The 24,015-nt window shown below is 44.8% G+C and overlaps 3 protein-coding genes across 3 annotated transcripts in view; 1 reads left to right on the forward strand and 2 right to left on the reverse strand.

The window, feature by feature from the left end:
• The window catches only part of VTI1B (vesicle transport through interaction with t-SNAREs 1B), a 13,005-nt gene extending 1,968 nt beyond the window's left edge, over nt 1-11,037 (reverse strand). The window contains exons 1-5 of the mRNA XM_058806452.1: nt 10,650-11,037; nt 6,226-6,284; nt 4,401-4,592; nt 2,887-3,060; nt 894-955 (exon numbers count right to left, since the gene is read on the reverse strand). Of these exons, the coding sequence (XP_058662435.1) occupies nt 894-955; nt 2,887-3,060; nt 4,401-4,592; nt 6,226-6,284; nt 10,650-10,863 (701 nt within the window). The 5' untranslated portion in view covers nt 10,864-11,037. The remainder of the gene's footprint in view (nt 1-893; nt 956-2,886; nt 3,061-4,400; nt 4,593-6,225; nt 6,285-10,649) is intronic.
• Nucleotides 11,038-11,326: 289 nt separating this feature from the next.
• Nucleotides 11,327-21,602, forward strand: LOC131559500 (retinol dehydrogenase 12-like). The gene is made up of 7 exons (XM_058807867.1): nt 11,327-11,461; nt 12,069-12,187; nt 12,978-13,133; nt 13,415-13,519; nt 13,974-14,183; nt 16,028-16,217; nt 18,123-21,602. The coding sequence occupies exons 1-7, from the start codon at nt 11,382-11,384 to the stop codon at nt 18,223-18,225; spliced, it is 963 nt and encodes a 320-aa protein (XP_058663850.1). The 5' UTR covers nt 11,327-11,381; the 3' UTR covers nt 18,226-21,602.
• The window catches only part of ZFYVE26 (zinc finger FYVE-type containing 26), a 48,383-nt gene continuing 44,881 nt past the window's right edge, over nt 20,514-24,015 (reverse strand). The window contains exons 40-41 of the mRNA XM_058807866.1: nt 23,911-23,955; nt 20,514-22,861 (exon numbers count right to left, since the gene is read on the reverse strand). Of these exons, the coding sequence (XP_058663849.1) occupies nt 22,652-22,861; nt 23,911-23,955 (255 nt within the window). The 3' untranslated portion in view covers nt 20,514-22,651. The remainder of the gene's footprint in view (nt 22,862-23,910; nt 23,956-24,015) is intronic.

A 24,015-nucleotide genomic window follows, 5' to 3' on the forward strand; every position in this document is an offset into this window, starting at 1 on the left:
AGTTTAAAAATAAAAATTCAAGGTTTTTTGGGTTTTTTTAGCTTGTTTATTAAAGCATATTCTAGATCCAGATCCCCATCTTCCCTTCCCTGTTTCAGCAAGACCACACTGTGCTTTTCAAAAAGCTCTTAACAAGCAGAAAGGGCCAAACTCAATAGTTCACTGCTCCGGTTTTCCTGGAAATCCTGTTTGAATCTCCTATTTCAGCAGTAGCAGTTCTGTTCCTCTTCCCCTGTCCCACAGAAGGCAGATCATTGCTCTATATGTGCCTGCTCCTTCAGTCAAGCGAAGAGGAAAACAATACCTGAACTCCTGTGCTAAAAACCCTCATGGTGGTGCTTTGACTTGGAACGATATTGCTGAATGAAAACTAAAATCTCAAAATAATAAAGTACTTTTACTACTGAAAACTACGCAGTTATCACAACTTCCTTTGGCAATAGGCATAAAGGAAAGGTTATGAGGAGATAAGTACCTGCTGGCAATGCAATCTATGAACTGGCTTTTTAAGGCTAATTAAACAATATAGCTAAACTGCAAATCCACTTAAGAAGCCAAGGTTTTAGCCATCAAAATCATACATGGTCCAGCTCAAGAGTATTTCATGGTCCAGCTGAAGAGTGTTTCATGGGCCAGCCTAGGACTAACTGCTCTAGGGCATTGGTGTGGGCTAAACAGATTAGTCTGTGTCATCAGGCATCTAACCCACCCAGTGCTGTAGTGATTTATGGCACAGCCTTTCCCAACCTCAATGAGGGGCATCTGAAGGCACCATGAGCAAGTCACTGTAACTTGCTTCTGTCCACACCATGGTTTGGATGGGTAAAGACCCCACACCACCCTGACCAAACAGCACACAGTCAGTGCTGTTCAACAGCCTGCACACCACTCACCTCCGGGACATCGAGCGCAGAATCTTGCGACTCTTGCTCAAGTTCTCACTGGTGTTCACCAACTGAGGAGAGACACAAGTTACTTGTCAGTTAAACAAACACACATCAACTCTGGAAAGATGCATGTGAAAACAGCTGGTGTTGAAATGCTGCAATGAATTACAGGACAGGATGGCCACGTCCTCTCAAAATTGAGACACGGCACTGTTTTCTACTCACAACAGCAGCTGGAAGCATTGCCTCTTTTCCAAGGAGAAATTAAGACTTTTCTCTGTACTATCCCTTAGATACATACAAAGACATGCAATTTGAGACCACTTTCTGTCTCTTTAATTAATATACAAATATCAGAAAAGTGGTATTAACTTCTTTCATTAAGTTTCATTTCTGTTAACACCAGAAGAGAGTGATACTGATGTGTTCACCCCAGTGCATATCAAAGTGTTTGAAATGCTGCTCAAGTTCTGTTAAAGAAAGAACTGTGTTGCACTCAGAGGTCTAGGTGACCCAGTGGGTACAAGCTCTGGGCTGTTAATTTCAGCTTTGTATTGCCCAGCAACGAACTGCCCAGCATACCCAGCTATTAAGAAACATGCAATTAAGTGAGGTTATGGACAACTAAAGAAGCTGCTGCTTCACAGACAATTCATGATGTATGGCCACCGTTCTCCAGGTAAGATTTCACTATTCCACTTCCAAACATTCTAAGGAAGTGAAGGGTACGCCAGGTCACTTATATCACAGACACCTGCCTGCACAATTCCTCTGTAGTTTAACACATTGCCCACAGCTGCAAAGCTGCTTGTATGTTTCTTTGCTCTGAGATGGACTGGACAAAGCTGAGGAAGAAAACTATCAAGTCCATTGGGAGCTTAGTAGATTTCCAATCTTCACTATGAAAGCACAAGTAAGAAGAAGGTCTGCTTCCAGCTGGAATGTGTGATTCACACAATTCCACAATTCATTGCCTAAGAGGCTCACAATAGAAGTCACAGACCCTGTTTAGTGATGAACACAGCAGTGATGGGTTAACAGTTGGACTCCATGATCTTTGAGGCCTTTTCCAATCTAAACAATTTTATGCTTCTGTGAATGATCTGTTGAGAGACTGTGATGCCTGAAGGACTGTAATACTTTTTATCAGTTGAAGGACAAAAACTATACCTACCAATCTTAAGATCAATTTCCTTTCCCGCTCTCTAACTCAAATTTTGGAACAGGACAAATCAAATTCTGACTGAAATTACAGAACTACTTAAACGAAAAAGCTACAGACTTTGCTGCAATGAGTAGAAAGAACTCCCAAAAGCAGGGGTATGCTTTTTGCTTTGGCTGAGTGGGCTTATTTGCCAAACTTGGTGTCCCCTGAAGTCACTGACCTAAAAGCTTTACACTTGGGATCCCTTGCACACACAGAAAATCCCATCAGTTTGTTAGTTCAAAAATCAAACTGTCAGTTTTGCATACGTGTGTAAACAAAACAAGTGAACTAGTTTTTGAAGCTTTCACAGCAGAAGCAGAGCTTCTTGAACCAAGGATGAGGAATAGACACCTTGTCAGGCATTTTCTCCCTCCCTGCAAATATTGGAAAGCTAGTAATTAAGTAATTACTCTTCTACTAAATTTAATTTAGTTACAAAAACTTGCTAACTGTTTCCAAAATCTTAACTTTAACTAGTAGTCTAGTCACAAGACAACTCCTTATGATCTGCAACTTTTTCAGTAATGCTATTTTTTCTAGCAGATCTATAGGTCTAATCTCCCGTTTTGCACAGACACAGCAGCAGACATTTTACCACCATGCTTTGAACCCTTCTACAGCAATTACTTGTCTTTTATGAGAACAAATAGCAATGTGGCAGCCTGAATTTGGTCTGTAGAGCTATCCAATCGGATGACTATGCCATGGAAGGTCCCTGAGAGTAACTGGTGGCACAGAGTTCCCACTAATAAGAGCAGACTGTTTCTGAGCCATGCCCAGTCTCCTGCTCACCCTGCTCTTGGTGCGCTCCAGCTGCTCGCGCTGCTCGCCGAGCTCCTCGATGATATCCGTGCCGATCTGGTCGGTCTCGGCAGCGATCCGGTGCGAGCGCTCGATGCTCTCGCTGGCTCGGTTCAGACTGTCTGTGCCCTGGAGCAGCAGCACCCTCTGGGACTGCAGGTTAGTCTGAAAAGTAATGGATGCTTAACTTTTGAGCACAAAGACAGAAGTATTAGGCTTGTGGCATTAAAAAGTTAGAATGTGACTCCATAGGCCATCCATTTGTATTAGCTGCACACACTCCTTACGTTAACTGATGCAGCCTGGTTAATTTTGGCCGAGCCTTGTTCACCTTGTAAGATTATGACCAAATCTGGTTAAATCTCTAAAAAGGATACAGCACTGAAGAGTTAAAAGAGTTCCAAAAAGTTGTCTTTGTAACAATTTACTTTTCCATCAAAGAACATTTACATAAAAATAGTACCTTTCTTTTCCAGATGCTAACTTTTACTTCCATTCACATCTAAAGTCAGCCTTCACAGCTGGTTGCCAGGGAAATCTTTACGAGTTTACAGTCAAAAGGATTAGGAACAAACAGCACTAACAGATGGACAGCTAAGTAACGAAGATCCTCTTTTCATGCCAGTAGCCTGGTCTAGAGGATAAGGAATGTTTGCCGACCTTGGGGTCAGAAGGTAGCTCAAAGTAAAGTGTTTTCTTAAGCTTCAGAAAGTCTAATCTATCACCCTGCTCTCAGGTTTTAGAGTAATCAGTCAAGAGGAATCAAATGCAAAAATTTCCCAAGCTGCAGCAGAAGGAAATACTAAACAAAGAACCCCCCTCAAAACTGGCCTCATCTAAGGCAGAAAAATGAAAAGCCCACCTCTGTACAGATGACAGCACGTTGAAGTGCTGTCATCTGTACAGAGTGAAGTGAAGGTTCAGTCTCACTAGCTCAGATATCTCTAAGCCTATCTGGTAAACAAGAAATTGGTGTACTTTTTGCATTGTAGCAGCAAGACCATAGTGAAAAAAGTGCTAGAGAAAAAAATCCTTATATTTTCTTGAAATTATTTACACTAAGATCGCTTAAAAGATAATTCTACCAAAGAACCTATAAAATGCATGATTCATGCTTTGCTAGTTTTGGAGATTAGAACTAGGTGAGTTAACCTTTTTTTCATTAAGAAGCATCACTTCTGTGTTTTCCCTTCTGTAGGAAGGGAAACCTGTGCAATGATTAAACGAAGAGTTTTGGTACAGAATGTTGCGCAAATTACTAACCACGTGTCTTTCAATGAGTTCTATTTTGATTACATTCCTATCTTTGTTTTAAACAGAAAAACTCTCCTCTGAGTTCCAGGTGTTCTTCTCCCTGAGATATTCACGTTACATGCAGAGAGATATACAGGGACTTATAAAAGCACAGAGATAGCCTAAAGTAGAAGCACTGTAAGCAATACATCTGCGATAATGCTCTTGCACGATCACAGCACAGTCAGATCAAATTTACATCTAATCCTTACACTCTGTTCATTTTCTGTGGCAAAGATCCCATATTTTGTATCGCCTTGGTTTCCACGGCCCAACCCCAAATCTGTGCTTCTCATATCCCTCTGGAACATGGACAGGTCTCTTCTGTAGGCTCGGATTTTGCTCATCATTTGGTTGCGGAAAGGCACAGGAGCGTACTTCAGCTCTTCCTCCATTTCCCGCAGCTTCAACAAAAGAAAGCAAACAAAAGATATTTATTCTTTAAAGCACCAAACCCATGCTTAGCAGCCGCCATACTCAAAACTCAGCACCAGATGAAAGGATTCACATTTGTCTTGGACCGGCTGAGGGGGATAACCCTAAACCCCACACCCCATCTAGTACTGAGTACACCACGCTACCCAATGCTGTTGAGCCCATGTGTATTTTCACATACACAACACTGCAATAAAAAAAATTCCCAAGCTTAAATGCTTGATTTTCTTTCCCTAAAATATCACTCTAAATTTTAAAATTTGTAATTCTCACTTTCTTATAGTTTAAGCATTTATAGGATGGGTATCAGCTTTCTATTACATCTGTGCAAAGAGACAGAATCATAGTATGGTTTGGGATGGAAGAGACCTTAAAGACCACCTTGTTCCAACAGTCCTGCCATGGGTAAGGGCACCTTCCACTAGACCAAATTGAATACTTCCAGGAATAGGGCATCCAGGGACATCACCCTGGTGGAGCACCACCTGGGATCCAGGTGGAGCATCCACCTGACTGCTTTGACTTTTTCAAATGCCATGGACAGTAGCTTAGCAACTACATCAGCCAATTCCCTCAGGACTCTGTGATGCATCTCATTAGGTCCCATAGATGCAGTATGTTCAGGTTTCTCATGTGCTCACGAACCTGGTCATCCCCTAAAGGAAGGAATTTGCTCCCATGGTCCTGGCATGGCAGTCCATTAGCCCAAGAGATGTGGGAAAAGAGGTTACCATTGAAGATTGAGGTAAACAAAATGCTGAGTACCTCAGCCATTTGCTCATTCAAATCTATTGCATGGGTAGGCACAGCACTAAATTCAGGCTCTGAACATCCAGGTTTGGCAACTTGAGTTACAATCTGCAAGCACCAAGATTCTGGATGCATGAATTTTCACATCAACTTCTGGTGACAGCTGTAACAAATTCAAAATGCTTAAAGCTGTATGCCACCATGAGCTCTCACAGGGGGAGCTCCACATCTCATACATCACCACCTAGAGGTACCAGTCAATAAACCCCAGTAAGTTAGGGAAATAATGCATCATGTTCAGCTGTGACCAAAACACAACCTAACAAACTGCACAGTGAAATATGAAAAGAAAGCTTAATTCATAATGTCTTGTTTTAAAAGACAAGTCACATGGCTTTTCTGGTGCTGTTCCATATCACCTGCTGTCCAGCAAGCCTTTACACTACTACAGAAAGATCAGACAGGCTAAGACCAACATGAAAAAAAACAGCAGTGCAATAAAAAACCCCAGGCAGCAGATTCTCTACATGCCTGCCCTAAAACCTCTAGCAATTTTAATTGCACCTCCACTGCTCTACCTTCTTCAACAAAGTGAAGGCAGTTATCAAAACTGAGCATTCAAAAACCCCTCAAAAAACACGTAAGAATATGTGTCTATATTTTTGTATCATGTAAGTATACACAACTGTCTTAACAAACACAGACACACCTATCAGATCAATTCTCAAACAGTAAAAAACTTAAACTCCTGCCTGCCAGAACAGGATCCATAAAAAAGTAACATTTGCAAGTGCTGTCCTTTTTAAGGCAGCAGTCTTCCAGCCCTCAGGAAGGCAGAACCCCCACACGCACCGTCTCGTTGGCTTCACGCTGCTTCTCATCGAATTCGCGAACCAGTTTCTTCTTCTCCTCTGGGAAAGTAAAAGCAGTATGTCAGATAAACTATACAGAAATGACAACAGAACTCCAACTTAATCCATGAAAAACAAGGAAGCTGCCACAGACAAGGAAGCTGGCTGCAGAGCCCCAGGTCAAAATTTATCTCAAATAGGAACAGCTTGTTCTTATGACAACTTTTCAGATAGGAGTGGGGAAAGAGAGCAGAAATCACTCTTCCAAATGCTGAACACTGCCTCTGCTAGACAAAAAAAGTAACTGTTCAAATATTTTTCTGACCTACTGTCCTTCAATGTCTACTGACAGAATTGCATGCTGAAAGATCAGCAAAGAAGACACATTGTATTTAAAGAACTCATAAATACATTTCTTATTTTTTTGAAACACTTGGCAAGATTACTGAAGGCTGAAACTACAATTTGGATTTGAACAGAACATCAGGTCAATCTACATGCCCAAGCGAGACCTGAAGGTCCTGCCAGATCTGGCACTCTGCATTCCCGTGGCCATAAAGTACCTAAGCACACAGGATAAGCATTCCAGAGTTCTCTGAGATAAAAGATGCCACCAAGGTATCCCCTCAGGTTCACAGACTAAAGCCCAAACACTTCCCTCTTGTGGAAGGACATGAATCAGCCAACAACACTGGACATTTCAGTTGTTTGAGACAGCACTTTAGCCGGATCTGTGTTCCTAGGGCTTTGGAGACCAAAGAATGGGTTTCACTGCTGTTACTCTATTTTTAAACAAAACCTTAAGGCCTGTTATTTTTCATGTGTTAAAAAACTATCATTTCTCTCTAACATCCACCATCAATGAAAGTCTAAATCCAAAACTTTCCTTATCTCAACTGAGCAAAACCACATGTTCTGCAATCTTTTGCAAAAGCACTGAAGATGAACACCAGAGGACTGTTGTAGACTACTGCAAACAAAACCAAATTCTATCAGAAATCTGATAACTATGCATCTAGCTTAATTCACCTCTCTCCAAAGAGTATTATTCAGTCTTAAAATTCTAGGCAGAAGAAAATGTAGACTGCCACCTTGGTAAAACTCCTCCAACTTGATTAAAGACAAAATTACACACAACATTATAAAAACATCATTGCAGTAAAAAAACTCACTTGATAATGCCTTTTGGTAAGCACAGTCATCTGCAAAAGATGTAGCTTTTAAACCACTCAGATCTCAACAGAAGATAAAACTTGGCCTGTTCAGAACATTGGTATATAGCTCCTCTCACATATACAACACACCTAAGCTGTAGGCTTTCCTGCTCAGTTCAAATTCAGATTAAGCCCAGAATTTCAACTGTGGAGAACTTAAGACAGAACTAAAACCCATCTTCTAAAGAAGTAGCTGTGGTCTCACATAGCACACAGAATTACTACAGACTAAGCTACATGATGACTGTTAATTCACATCAGCTGGTATCAGGAAATGCTGTTTCACATCCCAATTTGTTCAGGAGGAAATGCTGACTAAAGAGGTTCTTAAATACACTCTCCTCAACCTCCTCCATGATTTGCCACCATACACATTTGTGCTGATGCCATTGTTTGTGCAGCTGGGTTACAAGTGAAATCGTGGACATGAACTGTGGAAAAACAGCCTTTGGAAGCCAGTAATTTGTTTCACACAGGTCATTTCACTAATCTGATTTAAGCAGTGACCTCTTACACCCACTTTGCTGTTTCAAAGCCATGGAAACCCATCACAGATCTGGAAAAGCAGCATTTTCCCTGCTTTGTTTCTCCTGTGCACACTAATAAGATGCTGCACTTATGAGCTTGCAGCCAAAGAAATGCCAGCTTCCAAAAGGCATAGAGTCATGGAATGGTTTAGGTAAGCCAAGCAGCAATGGCTTGAGACCTTTTTGTCTACAGGCCAGCAAGAAATCCAGCAACGTGGCTGGAAAACGTTCTGCTGGATGTGGCTGGAATCCAGAAACACCAAGATACACTGAGAGTCTGGTGTCGCTGTGCATTGAACCACAACTCAAAGCACAAGGACAGAACTCCAAAATGCACAGCAGCATTACCCACATGCTCATCAACATTTAATAGATTTATTTCCAATCACTTACCAAGAGATTCAGTTGGAAAGCACAGCTAACTGAATTCATGTAGAGGAAAACACATGATTTGCAACATATCCAGGCTGTTTCCCCTTTGTCATCTTGTTTACATAGAGTGAAACAGCATTTCCAAACCTCTTCCCCTCAAAGACGTCCCAAGGACTACAGATTTTGTTTTGCTTTTGGAGCATGTGAATTGTCTTAAAAGAGTATTCCAAGGTCTCTTCTATCACCTCCTGAATATTTCAAGATCAGATAACTCAAAAAATAAATATATATTCCCCTCCTCTTAAGTACAAGAGGCAAACAAAGAACATTAGGAGAGTGGAATGACTCTACCAGACAGACAAATTCCTAAATATTAAACTCTCTTAGAAACACTTTCAAAAAATAGAGCCAGGATTTTTGCAGCAAAAAAAAAAAAATTTACAGAATATAACAGTTGTATTAATATTCTTTAGCATTCTTTAGCAAATTCAACTTGCAATTATTTACAATCTATTGAAAAAAATCCCAGGTATTGCAAAACCAGCTGCCTCTAAATACTCCATTTAAGCCCACGGCTTAGACTTCATTGCTCAGGTGTACCACAGTGTCAAGGAGACCTGACAAAGTTTTTCTTCACCAAGAACTGATCATGCTTATTTCTACAGGAAAATAAGGATTTCTACCAGAAAAGGTATTGCTTCTTTTAAGTTTTTTATCCTTGTTGACCACTACTGAAATTAAGTCAGGTTTGCAAGTTGTCATTTGCAGGTTTCAACCCCTTTCTTGTACCAAACTACCTGGAAATGCTGATGACAAGGACTGTGACCCTGAATTTGACTCATTATTACATAGAGAGCCAGGTAAGAAACAGGACATTAAGTGTTTCATGCTCTGTGCAGACTGGTATTTTCTGAACAAACCGTTCTTATGACTTTACAGAAAACTGACCAACTGTGGGAGAATGAACACTTCAGCAGAGTGTGGCTGACAGCCCCTGCCCATCACTGGGGTACAAAACCTGAGCTGAACTGCAGCAGCTCATGGCAGCCGTGGATTGTGGATTACAATTCTCAGGGGAAGGGTTCAATCAGAAGCACTGAATGACACTGGCAAAATTCCCCTTGTGGCACTGCTTCCCTTTCTGGTTCTCAGAACACTGCCAAGCATCAAGGACAGAATCAGAAGCACAGATCCTTACAGAGGAGTGTTCTGTCAGAGCATTTTACCCACCGCTGTGTTATAAAGAATACTTGTAAAACCAGGCTGTGTTCTAATACAACTTAGTGTGGCAAGAATGATAGGTTTTCTCTATTTTGTGAGTACATAGTGCACAAACCAGACTTTTAAAACAGTCATTTAAAGTGCAAACATTCTCCAACAAATCTACAGATGCTTCTGGGGAGTTCTGACAATAAAAGCTGCTTCTATTTCTGCCAATGAGGTTTTAAATGTGAATCCAACACAGCAAATTAAGAAAAGGGGGGACAAGAACCCCAAAGCCCCAAAGTGCTGCAATTGTTACAGAACCACAGAATCAATTAGGCTGGAAAACTCCTTTGCAGTCATCAAGTCCAACCTGACCTAACAGCACCTTGTCAACCAGACCACGGCACTGAGTGCCATATCAAGTATTTCCTAAACACCTCCATGGGGGGAACTTGACCACCTCCCTGGGCAGCTCATTCCTGTGTCTAATCACCCCTTGAGTGAAGAAATTCTCCCTAATGTCCAACTTTAACTTCTCCTGGTGCAGCTTAAGACCGACAGACAGACTGACAGACCCTTGTCCTGTCGCTGGCTGCCCGGAGAAGAGGCCGACCCGCCCCTGGCTGCGCCTCCTTTCAGGTGGCTGTGGAGAGCGACGAGGTCACCCCTGAGCTCCTGCTCTCCAGTTCAAATAGAAACAGCGTGGAATAGCATCCAAATAACAACTCCTCCTCAGAGACTGATGCTGTGAACCTGATGCTTGCCAGCGGAGCTGAAATCTGCCAGAACAGAGGAGTTCCAAGGCACTGAAGCCACACACCTCCAAAGCCACCAGGCCACGGCAGCAGCTAAAACACCACACGGCAGAGCCACCCGCCTCTCCCTGCAAGCGCCTACCAGAGCGCCGTCCCCAATCCCCACAGCTGCAAAGGCCCCCACAAAGCCTTGGAGGGACGCTGCCCTCCCAGCTGCTCGAACACGCCTGTTTAATGAGAAGCACCCCGGCACTGCTGCCGCGGCCCCGCAGCCGGCGGGGCAGCCCCGGCCGGAGGGACCGCGGCCCCGCCCGTGCCCCGAGGGACGTCCACTCCCGCTCCCCGCCTCACCGGCCGCGCTGCCCCGAAGCCGCTCGGGGATGGCCCGCAGGTCTCCGTGCAGCCCGCGAAAGATCTCGTGCAGCCGCTCCAGGTGCTCCGAGGACGCGGATCCTCGGCCCGCCATGGTCCCATAGCCCCCGGCCCTGCCCCGCCCGGCGCTTCCGCCGCCGGGGCCGCCTCGCGCACTGCCTGCTGGGAGCTGTAGTCCCGGCGAGGCGGCCATGCCCGCTCCGCGCGGGGGCGCTCGTCCGCCGCCGCCACGGAGCGCCCCGGGCCAGCAGCGCCGGTGCGACCCCGGGACTCCCCGGTACCGGGGTGACCCGGCGCCGCCGCGCTGCTCTCAGGCCTGGGCGCCCGCCCACGTGTGCATGGTTGCATGCCCCTTGCCAGGGTTAATGACAGGAACCTCGGCGTGGAGTTGTAAAAATGTGTTTCAAATATTTTTAGTGTGTTTCAAACGCCACTGCCGACAGCCGCCGCTGCGCTGTGTCTGCAGACATTTCTCGGCTCCCTAGTTGAGGAGCGCGTTTCCAAAGGTTTCGCGGCACCCAGGTCGGAGTACAAGCAGCGGGCTGCTGGCGCACCCGCAGGTGCTGCCGGCGGGCCGCGGCCCGGCAGTGGAGGTGTGGCGGCGCGGCTGTGGGCGAGGCCGAGGCGGGAGGGGCGGGGGCGGATCCAAAGGGGCGGGCGGGGGCTGCCGGGAGCCGTGCGCTGGCGGTGCGTGGGTAGCTGGCGGCAGCGATGCTCAACTGCTGGGAAGCCGCGCTGGGCGCCGCCGTCTCCGTCCCCGTCTTTCTTTTCGTGGCAGCGCCCTACATCAGGTGCGTCTTACCGAGAGCAGCCCCTGCCCTTCGCGTATGCTCAGCCCCGCAGAGCGGCGCCCCTGTGTGTCTGTGTGCGTGTGGCGCGAACGCGAACAGCGGGAATCCCGTTCTGCAGCCCGCGCTGGGGTCGGAGCTATTCCGGCCTGCCCAGCTCCAGCGCCCCGGTGACACTGCCGCGCTGCGGGGCTCGCTCAGCCCCGGCGCCGCCCGCCGCGCTCCCCGGGCTCCGTCCCGGCACCGGCGCGCTCCGGAGGCGCGGCAGGGGGCGGGGCCCGCGTTCTCCTCAGGGTGCGGCGGCGCAGCCCATTGGCCGAAGGGCCCCGGGCCGCGCGGCAGCAGCCAATGGGAGTCGTGGCCCCACTTGACGCACGGACGGAGCGGGGCCGCGCTCGGGAAAGCGCGGGGGATCGGGGGGCGCGGTGCCGGTGTCCCGGTCGCGACAGGGTCGTGAGCAGCCGCTTCAGGTGGGGGCGCCCGTGACTCCCTGGGACCGGGGCGCAGCGGTGAGCCCGAGTGTTGATGCGAACCCCCAGGCTCTGGGGTGCTCAGCCCCGCACGGGGCCCGCTGAGGAGGCAGAAGTGACTGGTGCCTCCCCTCTTGCAGGCGCTATGTCGCTGGAGGACGGTGTAAGTCAACAGCAAGGCTGGAGGGGAAGGTGGTGATAATCACAGGAGCCAACACAGGCATCGGGAAGGAGACCGCCAGAGACCTCGCACGAAGAGGCAAGTGCAGGCATCCCTCTGCAGCCGGAGCGGCTGTGCCTTGTGTCAGTAGCCCCTTTTCTGGACCTAAGGAAGATGTGTTGTAGGCTTAAATTGAAGTAAACTGGATTCCAGAGTTACTGCAGATGAGCCCAAGTGCTGTTCCTTCAGAGGCTGTAACCACTGAGGTGCAAGTTCCCAGTTCCTCAACTGTTTTCATTGCTTGGACTCCAAAAATGTGCTCTGGGGACATGAAAATGCATTGCATTGCAACTGATTTGAGAGGACTGGGGAAGTTCCTGCACTCTGCTTATATGAAGTTGGGAAATTACATAGGTCCACCACTATGTGCTTTAGTTATATTTCAAGCTAATTTGATGTAAATGTTATTTGGCTAACTGATAAGAAGATTAAACTACCTGTTCACAATCCATTTAGAAATTACTCTGGCTGGAATCCATCACCTTTTTGTGCTCCTGGCTTGATGTTCCCATTATAGAGGCAGATAACAACCCTATCATACCTGTGTTGTTGTATGCACTCCTAATGTGGGAGAACATGGACAGAGGCACTTAAGATGTGCATTTGCCTGGTCTGAAATCATCTTTCAGCAAGACTGTAACTCACATTTGAGTGAGAACGGCTTTGTATCTTCCAGCCACCCCCCCCAACTGATGCTAGTTCCCTAGAGAAACAATATATTGTTTGTAAGTGCTGGGCATGTCAGCCTGCTTGTTGTAGCCTGGATCATCCAGTGTGCTCCAGTGATCTCAGTTCCTGCTCCTGTTGTTCCCCCCTCCCCTCCTTGCAGGTGCAAGGGTAATTATTGCTTGCAGAGACACGGCAAAGGCAGAAGCTGCAGCCAGTGAAATCCGAGCCGAGACAGGGAACCAGGAAGTCATTGCGAAAAAACTGGACTTGGCTGATACTAAGTCCATCCGGGAGTTTGCTGAGAGATTTCTAGCAGGTACAGTCTCTAGATTCTTCTTTATAGTGAGAATATTTGCTAAGGACTGCTGTCCATTCTTCTAACCATTGCCAAATCCCTGCCCTGCTGGTCTCTGTACCTCTTGGATATTGTGGTTCATAGCAGGGGCTGGTCAGAGGCCATGGGCTACTTTGTGGTAGGAGATACATCCTTTTTTTAAGGTGATGTGGCTGCAAGTCAGACAGCAAGGGGTGACTTGTGCTACTTTCTTGTCTGCATTCTCTGTTTCCTCGTTTAAGGATGTCTGTTGTTTCTTACAGAGGAGAAGGAACTCCATATTCTCATTAATAATGCTGGGGTAATGTTATGCCCTTACTCCAAGACTGCTGATGGCTTTGAGATGCAGCTGGGAGTCAATCATCTCGGTAAGGCCACTGGAATCATGTTTGCACTCAATATGGAATCATAGAATAGTCATATGGTTTGGGTTGGAATTGCCCTTAAAGATCATCTTCTTCTAACATGGATATCTGTTGCAAAATGCCAAAGGAAAATCCTGCTGTCAGATTTTCTCTTCCTCATTCTTCCTTTTACAGGAAGGATGGAGGGCTAGAGTCAAGAGTTCTGGAGATGCAATGTGGTGTATTTGCATATCAGAGATCCAGTTTAAGTATCTGTACGTGTTACCTGGGACATTTTGAAATGTATGACAGCTCCAGCTTTTTGAAGATGAGGAGCAGAACTTGAAGGCCCCAAAAAAGTGTAGATGTTAATTCAGGGGAATTTAACAGAAATTTTCTTTTTCCTGGACTTGAAATGAGGGCAGCAGCAAGATACCACGTACAAGCAAGCAGGGGATGACCTTTTGTCTCCCCCTAGGTCATTTTCTCTTGACCTTCCTGTTGCTGGAGCGTCTGAAGCAGTGTGCCCCCGCCCGCATCGTGAACGTGTCCTCCCTGGCTCACCACGGCGGCCGCATCCGCTTCCACGATCTGCACGGGGAGAAGAGCTACAATCGCGGCCTGGCCTACTGCCACAGCAAGCTGGCCAACGTGCTCTTCACCCGCGAGCTGGCCCGGCGCCTGCAAGGCAAGTTCCAGAGGCAGCAGGGGCCTTTGCTTGGCTTTCCGAGCACCGTGCATGGGGAGGGTGGGTTGGAGAAAGGGCTGCAAATCATCTGTGCAGAAATTGGATGGTTGGAGGCAAATGTCACTGAGCTCTTTGTAGGAAGAAAATAGCTCCTGTCTGTGGAACCAGGAGACTTGCAACACAGATTGTCTTTACAACAACAGGGTAGAGGAGTTTAGTATCTTGCCACAGTTGAATTTATCTCATTTTTCTGTGGTGCTTGTCAAATACTAGCTGCATCCATGCAGACAGTTGTGCTATGTGGATGGAAGCTGGAAACAGAGCCACAGCTGCAGTCTCCAATAGAAAACCTAATGCACACTCAGCTGCCTTAAAGGTTGGTGGCCCGTAGAACAAGCATAAGATTAGACAGTACCTTGTAAGTCACGACATCTGTCACAGTCATGCCATTCAGTCCTGTTCATAAACTGAAGTAGTATTTATTTACTACAACAGAAGCAGTGTCTTCCCCAGGAAATTACTATTAGAGTAAGGCAAAAGAGGCAGGTGTTCTCAAAAACCTGCTGGAAACTGCTGCTGGTTTAGCACTCAGGCCCCCTAGCACTTTGTTTTGCAGAAGGCACATAATGACTCCTGTGTTTAGAAGGGAGCAGGGGATGCTCCAGTGCCATGGATGAATGTTTTAAACTGCTTCAAGAATCACCATCAAAGGTATTAGCAAAAGTGTTTTTAACCTGATGTCATAAAAGGGTGACTTAACAAAGTGCGATGGCAAAGTTGACTCTGTTACATGAAAGACACATACAAAGGAAAACTGATTTAGAATTAAGTTAGAATGATTCACACAGGACTGGAAACACACTGTGTAAGGAAGACCCTCCTGTTGAATCACGAGGCTCAGCTTGGAGCCCCATGCTTTTTGAACCCCTTAGGAAGCCTAGGTCCAGTTTGAGTCTCAGACTTGGACAGTTTATATGTAATGAAATGATCTGTACAAAGTTTATAATAATTATTATTGAGTAGCTACATGGACTAGTAATGTTTCCTCAGTATTAATTCAGCAATCAGTCACTTACCAAGAATTTGTTGCAAGCAAAGGGCCTCTCTGCCTTGCTTAAGGAAGGCTCTCAGTCTCAGGTAAGAAATCTCAAATGTTGAGAGGCATCTCTGCTCCAGGGGAGTTACCTGCTTTGCAGTCCAGTTGCAGCTTGAGCTGAGGTTCAGCTGGGCTCATCCAAAAGTTTGCTCTTGGTAAAAGGTCTCTGCCTTGAGGAGCAGCCTTGAGAGGTGAGCCAGCTCAAGGGAAGACTGTCACCCTGCAGTCAAATCTCCTAGCAGGGAGAGCTCAGAGAAGGCTTACTTAGGCTGAAATATTTATGGAGTGGAGTGGTTGGCTGGTATTCAAATTATATACAGTGGGAAAGGTACATGAGACTCAGTGCATCCACAACCTTATTTGTTCCTGGAGGGAAGAGTATTGGAAAAGCCGTGTGCTACTTGTGTGAACTGCCTGATTGGGTGTTCCAAATGCATGTGCACTGATACTCACTGGCTTCTGTGGATTTCCTAGAAGAGTTCTGGCCCATTTATAGCTCACACCTGTACTTTCTTTGGAGCCTGTACCAAACTACTGCTGATTTGGCTAAGAGGTCAAGTGTATCCATCACATCCAGCATGCAGTAACTACAGAGGACTGCACTTATTCTCTGTATCTAAGGCTACTTAAAAGACTCCTCCTCTAAGTTATAGATTATCTACAGGTAGAATTGAGGAGTATATTACCCTTCTTTTAGAGACACTTTGATCCATGTGGACTTGTCTTGGACTGTTTTATTTTGCCATAGGCACTAAAGTCACAGCAAACGCTCTCCATCCCGGGTCTGTGTACTCGGATCTGGTCCGGCACTCGTCTGTAATGACCTGGCTGTGGAAGATATTCTCCTTCTTCTTGAAGACACCTTGTGAAGGAGCTCAGACCAGTATCTACTGTGCAGTAGCTGAGGAGCTGGAGTCTGTGACAGGACAGTATTTCAGGTGGGTGCAAGCTGATGAAGTGATACTCTGTGGAAGGCAGCTTTGCTGGCTGAGGCATGTGGGACTTACTGTCATTGTTCATTAAGAAGGGACCAGGTAAGAGGCTGTCTGGTAAGACTGAGGGTGACAAATAGAGCATTACCCCTTTCAGGTCTGTTGCAATCATGTTAGAAGAAATACCTGACCTGTGCAACACTTCATGCAATAGCATGTCCTGTAGTGCCAGAAATATTAATGTACTCAAAGTGCAGGAATGGCTGTCACACACTCAGAGCTCTAATGCTGACCTGCCTAACACTTGGGAAAATCACTTTTCAGTAGAACTGTGTAGTTACTTAGGTCACTTCAGTCAATTCTGGGAAGACACTTCATTTCCCTTCGTAGTTTTACACCACTAGAGCAGAAGGGCCTGTGCTCTCAGGGAGCTAGGAGAGCTGATGGAGCTGCAGAGACAGGTGAGATTTTCAGGTCTGGCATGTGACCAAATAACTTTATCCTCCAGTGTGATAGACCTACCAGCTGGGAGGGACTCTTGCTGGGTTGTTTGTCACACTGTCATGGAAATGCTCTTGTTTAGCTCCCATTATAAAACCTGTTATTTTTTTACTTCTTTGACTCATTCCAGGACCCTACATTGTTCTTCTTTTCCCATCACCAAAACCACAGCCCAGAGCAGTTTCAAGTCATCATCATTCTATATTTGAAGACTGCTATTCGAACAGATTCCCACAGATATGTCTGCCAGCTTCCCACTGCATGTAGAGCACTGTAACAATACTGTTTTTTGGGAACAAATACAAAAAGTCGTGGGTTTTTTCTCCTCCCTCACATGGATGCTGTTGGAGCCATTGTGTCTTTGCAGAGCTTTCTTCTTGTGATTTGTGATCAGATTAGTCTCTGTAATGACATCATTGCCTGATCTTCATTTGGGAGTTAGTACCATCTTAATCAGACGTGAATGTATAAATAGACATCTTAAGTCTTCCCTGACTGCCTGTCTTGGGATAAAAATGTAGCATTGATGTCCCAAAGTACAGAAAACTGGTGGAATTTAAACTCATTAAAAAAAGGGAGTTTTGGACCTGGTGGGAAATGAGAAGTTTCAGCACTAATTCACAATTTACACTGGACTAGCCTAGAATCCTTTTTACTTTCCAGGCCATAGAGTATAAAACACAAGTGTAGACGTTAAGAAAAAAAATTTCATGCCACAGTCATGAGACAGGTGGGACACCACCTGTCATTTCAAGCATATTAAAGGCTCCATCTATAAACACTGAGCTGAATGGAAACCTTACAAGATGCCATTTCTTCTGTGCTCTTAAACTCCCAAGTTATTGCAGCATTATAGTTGAGAACACAGGACCTCTTTTCCAGACTGAATGCTTTCTGATTGGAGGAGCTGAGAAGAAAGAAGCACAGTTCAAATGATAATGGAAAGGGGGTAACCATACATGGTTATTACAGTGTTATTCTTGGGTATACAGTGGGATAAATAGTTTAGAATGAAGGGCTGTTTGAGTGACTTTTTTGCAGGTTTTTTTTTTAGGAAATGTGCTCCTGAAGAGCTTGGTTGGAGTCTATATGCCTTTTTAGTGGTATTAATGAGAATGCACACTAGTGAGGTTTCTTTTAAGAGTTGAGACAACAGATGGAGCTACACTTGCTTGCCAGTTCTTGGTGCCATTGGGAGAGATTCTTCCCTAGCTAGTTGGAAAGAAATCTTTCTCATGGTGGCTTAGCACCAACCCTTGCTCATTTGCTGGACAGCTCCCACCATTATTGAACTAGTCTTGAATTAAGCTGATAGAGAGCAACTCCCTAATCTTAACACAGACATTTCAGTGTACTAATGCAGATGGAGATGTTAGACTTCAAAGAGTGAAAAGAGTGTTTTTCTTACAGTGATTGCCAGCCAGCGTACGTATCTCCACGTGGTCGGGATGATGAGACGGCAAAGAAGCTCTGGAGCGTGAGCTGTGAGCTCCTTGGCATCCAGTGGGACTGAGCTGCACCAAGAGTGTCCCTGGCTGGGCCCAGCAAAGCTTCTCCAGGGAACAGCACTGCTGAGAGACCTCAAGAGTACAACACTGATACTTCAGCTGCCCTCAGGATGGCTCTGCGGGCACAACATAAGTTGAATTTCTGCAATATTACACTTAAGGATTGAGATTTGTAAGCAATCAGTCCCTCTTCCTAGCTGGAGAATTAGAGCACTAATGCAGGGAGCAACCTGCTTGTTATCTCACACAGCACCTTGAGGCTGTGGTTCTCTGGCTTTAGAATAGAAAGGGAGGTTGCAGTCTTAGGTTTAGATTATGAAGTAACAAGGCATTACTTTAAATAAAGTTTGGTTGTTTTTTTCCCTAACAGCAATAGTAATAAGGTAGGACTCTAAACTTATGAGTTTAGTATGACTCTGAACTATGAGATTATTTTCAGTTCCTACCCTTTGAACTGGCAGAGCAAAAATACTTTGGGATATTAAATTTTCTGGAAAGTTATGCAATACTCTTTAGCACACAAAAACAGGTCCTGGCCTTTTTGTGCCAAGCATTAGGTAAAATTTTTTACATGGAATCACTTTCTCTGCATGCTCTGTAAGAAGCTGGACCCTAGCCACTGAGGTATCATGGCCCTTAATACCCACTGATTGCAGTAGGTTTATTGGGGGTTGGCAAACCTTCTGAGAACCCAGGTTTTGGTGCAGGTGACTAAGAGGTTAAAAGCTGCAGGAGGGCTGCAATTGTGCACAGACAAGTTATTTAAAAAATCAGCATCTCTCTCATGAAGCATTGAACAAAGATGGTGTAAAAGTTGTCACAGTAACCCCCCCAGCTGCACTTTAAATTACTTTAGAACCTAGAAAATAGAGCAGAATGAACAAGGAACATCTCAACCATGTTAAAAAATATTAAACAACTTCAGCTGAGACTTTAGCTTTAAATGACACCAAACCTCCTAGAGCTAAATAGCTGAAGCAGGAGGCAGGACTATCTTGGTATTACGGTCAAGCTGGCCCCAGGACAGGAAGGTAAGACTTGCACAGAAATCCTTGTGTTTGTCTGCCCAGCAGCTACGGGGCAGGCAATGCCTGGCTGCCAGCTAAGGCTGCCTGCCTGCCCCTGCAGGACCACACAGCTTGCACTTCCACCAAGCAGCTGCCTCAGGCCACACAGCTCTGGGACTGCTCCCTTGGAACCCCAGTGCTACGTGAGTGCAAACTGCTGGAGTGCAATCCGTGATCAGAGATTATTTCTGAAAGAGTTAAGCAGTCAGAAACCAAGTGCCATAGCTCATAGGATTATCTTCTGCTTCTGAAAAAATGCCTAGAAGTTTTTGGACTTGCATATGAACCTGCCACTGTGACCAACTGCCAGTTGTGGAAAACCAATGCTAATTTTAATTCTTCCTGTCTGGATGCTGTCCATGCAGATGAGTCCTGTGCTACCTCTGAGCAATACTAAATAAAACCATTTTCCTTTTACAACTGGACCCCGTATCTTCTCTCAGAAATGCTGAATCAGTTTACTTGGTGTTGCTGTTACCTGCACCTGCCTCACTAATGTAGAGAATTCAGTCCAGGTAGCATTTTAAAGTTCCTTTGTGTTTCTCCCAGTCACTCTACTTTTTTCCCCCCTCCCTCTTTTGTGCTGCATCCCAATGATGAAGCTAAATCCACAACTATAATGTAGCAGTAGAATGTTACCTACCACTGGAGCGTTGGCTTGCTTTCTGTGTGTCATTCTCTGATCTTGAAAGTGGCTTCAGGAGCAAGAGAAACCAGTTTTTAAAAAAGCAGAAAAGTGTCTCTGGTGTTAACTGTTTTTGCCCTTGCAGGTCAATGCACTTCTCAAAAAGTCTAATTATAGATTTAACATAAGACAAATAAACATTTCCATAGATATACATCTTTGACCTTGAGCAAGTAATTTATACTTCTCAGCTGATCTCCAAAAAATGAGGAAACTAAAGCTCATTTAGCTGTCTCAAAGGGAGGCTTGTAAGGGAGAGTTAGATTAACTTGCAAAGCTCCCTAAAGAGGATTACTGAGCACATGCATGAGGCTGAACTACCTAGGCTACCTAGCTGCTAGAGGGGACTTCTAAAGATGTGACATTCCAGTCGATCTAAATACTGAGGATACTCAGTAACATGTAAATTTGGCATGATACAACAATTACCCCCACTTCTAATTACTCCACTAAGTATAGCCAAAAGCAAAATGCAGGTCTAGAAAGAGAACTCTAGCTGTGTTGGGATAAAAAATAAACTGAAAATACATTAACAGTCATAATACTTTATTTTTGTTTTAGTTGTAAACAAACCTTGGTCAGTAACAGAGAAATTCTCTTAAACTGGCAGTATTCAATCCCTTCTTCCTGCTCAAAAATTCAAAGCCCCTTGATAATTGCACAATTTATGACACAATGTAATTAACTGGGGTCAAAATTCCAGTTCTGCTGGTACAAGAAAGATCCCTACAATTCCAGGTTAAGAACATCAAATTACACCAAACACTATATAAAGTGCATCAGGTACAGTGCAAAGAGGTCAGGAAGAAAGGCAGGTAGGGAACTGATGGGTCTGCATGGCAAACTCCACTCTGAGTGCTCTCTGCAGCTGAAGGAACGTGAGCAGAACAGGAACATGACAGCAATGCAGATCTGGATACCCTCACACAGTAAAATCTCCCCATAATCAGAGATTTAAAAATGACTGAAGCCATAGGTAGTGTCACGTTTTAGCATTAGCCTGATGGCTGTAAGCTGATGGAAAGCTAGGTCAGTCTGGCCAGGGAAACAAAAGCTTTCATTAGTACTGCTCTCTAATGAGATAATGCAAATCTGTGGTCAGGGGATTCTGAAAGCTGTATGTGGTCATTTCTGCTCTAGTGAGCAGAGCAGAGCACCTCCAAAGTGTTTGTGTCAGCTCTTGAAACCCTGAAGAAGATGGACCAAATCCTTTCCAACACCATGGAAGTCTGCTCTTTCATTATAGTGAGCTTGGGGATAGTGCAAAACTCTTAACTTCGTAGTCTCAATTATTTTATATACTAAAACTATTTACAATTACATTACACTTCAGAAAACCTGTTGGTTTTTTGATGTAAACAACTTTTTAATAAAAAAGTGAAATAGTTTTCCTACTTCTTGTGCTGAAATACATGTAAACAGCAAACACAAACTTGGGGAATGCCATGTTTTGTTCTTTTTTTTTTGACAGTCCTACTACTGTCTAACACATTTTTGCCAGTTTGTCATGTCCCAATCCTAGTTGCAGAGAAGCAGCTACTTTTTTTCAGCATCCCTGAACACAGACATTGCACAGAGATTGCTGCTTTTTTTTTCATAAAACCAATCAACTTGCACTTCCAGAGCAAAACCCATCAATACAGGGCATGTCCAGTTCCATGTTCTATTGTACTTGAGAGGGACAAATTATTCTGGTAATAAATAAATAAATACATCCCTATGTGAAAGGGATACAGACCACTTGTTTAATTTTGCCACAGCTTGCTCTATCATTATTCTTTGCCATACCTGATGAAAAACTGTGGAAGTTTACTGTCAACTATTCAGTCATAAAGCTGCAGCACAATGATTTATTGGGTATTACTGCAGTAAAGAAGAGGCACATGATTTTTCAGCTATTTTAAAGGCTTATTTTCCCTTTGTACTTCCCTTACCGCACATGCCCTTTAAAACTTCATTCATTTAGTTGGCACTAGCCCAAGTACCACATCTATGGCACACAAAACACAGTGTGACTGGTAAGTTCAAATCTGCCAAAAGAATCAGTTCCTACATTATCAAACAAACTAAAAAAAATGGGTACACTATACTGGGTGTGGGGGGGATAAAAAAGAAGTAGCAATGATTTGTCTAGAGGCTTAAAAAAATCTGAGTTTTAGTCTTTGAAACAGAAGAATTCTCCAATTTTGAAAACTTTTCAGGAAACATCACAAAAATTTTATACTCTAGGCTACAATGAGTTGATAAAATTTTTCTGTCCTCTCTACATATGTTTTCTGGATTAAAAATAAAACATTTATTTATAAGTCCAGTGCTTTTCAAAAAATATCAACCCCCCCAAAAATTAAAAGACAACAAAACCCAAAAACTAAAGCCAGCAACAGAAGTGCTCTCTTCCATACACCTAAATCCTTGCTTGTTCAGTTTGAAACTGCTGCCCCCCGACCCCCATCAAAAAGAGAGCCAAAAAACACCCTGAGGTAGTGACTGTTTGTCAGAATACAGGACTGGCACTTGTAATTTAGTTCCCTTCCTTTCACCAGAGGCACATTAGCGACATCCATCTGCCACCGCCATCAGCCAACAGAGTTCCATTGTACCTAGACGCTGCGGAAGCAGACGCCTCTGAGCTGTCCTGAAGCCTTCTGCTTCGGCAGGACGGCTGGTGTCAGTCGCACATCACTTCCTGGTGCCCTGGGGGAGCCGGTTCCTGCCCTTGGGCTGGTGCACGGAGAGCCACTGGGCGCAGATGGCCGTGACGACGTGGTCGCCGCTGCTGTCGGCCAGCTGCCGCACGCGCTGCACCAGCTGCACGGCGCGCGCCCGCTCCTGCCGCACCGACACCAGGTACGCCGAGCGCAGCTTGTTGCACAGCAGGTACGCCTGGATCTGACACCACAGCCTGGTCAGAGAGCTGAGCAAACTCACTGGGCAAGCTCAACAAGGACCCGAGGGAAATACCCACTTTACAGGCCTGTCACGCAAGGTAGTAGCACCACATTACCAAACACAGCATGGCATGAGGCAGATCCCAGGGAAAGAAATGGGCAAACAGGTGTATTTTATTAAGTTTGTGTCTTGTAGACACTCCTTTACTCTATGACCATGAAACTACTCTCAGAAATCCCATCTCATGCATTAATTACAGTATCCTCACAGCAAAGTGTCTGAATCTGTCATTTCTTCCACTGCTGGTTCTAGAACAACTCCCATCTTTCAGTGATAGATATTACAGAAAAGCAGAATTAAAAGCCCATTTTTCAATCTGCCTACAACAGTGAGTCTGCCATTCAGAGCAGACAGAGGACTGTCAAAACTCTTTAGATTTTATTCCCAGCTATGCCACTGCCACTCAGGATCTACAACAATCTCCAAATGCTGAGTCATGGCCACTTCTATAAACAAGGATCTACAGTTCTCCGGTGGCTTGGCTGCCTGGTATGAAAGCCAACAAAGAAATTAACTAGTTTAGGCTTCATCTCTTCTAAGAGAAAAAGTCTATCAGAAGTTGGAGAAGTTTTATCATTTAACTCTCGATCACCATGGAAATAGTACAATCCTGAAACAATAAGCTGAAGTGGTCATCATTTGGCTGCCTGCTATTACTAGAAACCTGCAAGCACCTATGTGAGAAGTTGAATAACAAACCAATAAACTCACCAATGTGCCTTTCTGAAATACTTTTCCTCCCACTCTAATAAATGTCCAGCCCTCACTCTGAGGGCTCTCAGGGAACTAATAGGAATAGTCTCAATTGATACCTCTATGTCACAGCTTTACACATTACCATGGCCTTGAGGAATTCACTGTGATTTCTACAATCTAGGTAGTAGCCTTCAAAAATCATATTTGCATGAGGATGAGAGAGAAGACAGTGAAAAAGAGCCTGCAAGCTGCAGACCAAGACTGGGCTGTTTAGCTCTTGCTACTTTACTTACCTTGTTTTCATCACTGTCCATATCCTGAATCAGATTATCGAGATCCTGTATCCAAAGAAGGGAAAAGGTGTTCACATTTAAAGTGATAATAGTCTGAAAAACTTT

Source organism: Ammospiza caudacuta, chromosome 6 (assembly GCF_027887145.1).
Source record: "Ammospiza caudacuta isolate bAmmCau1 chromosome 6, bAmmCau1.pri, whole genome shotgun sequence".
Taxonomy (NCBI): Eukaryota; Metazoa; Chordata; class Aves; order Passeriformes; family Passerellidae; genus Ammospiza; species Ammospiza caudacuta.

Bases quoted from the DNA above. Each gene is read 5' to 3' on its own strand.
- LOC131559500 (XM_058807867.1), top strand. From the start codon at position 11,382: ATGCTCAACTGCTGGGAAGCCGCGCTGGGCGCCGCCGTCTCCGTCCCC. The intron at 13,134-13,414 runs GTACAGTCTCTA...TGTTTCTTACAG, and splicing joins TGCTGAGAGATTTCTAGCAG to AGGAGAAGGAACTCCATATT. The intron at 13,520-13,973 runs GTAAGGCCACTG...GTCTCCCCCTAG, and splicing joins GCTGGGAGTCAATCATCTCG to GTCATTTTCTCTTGACCTTC.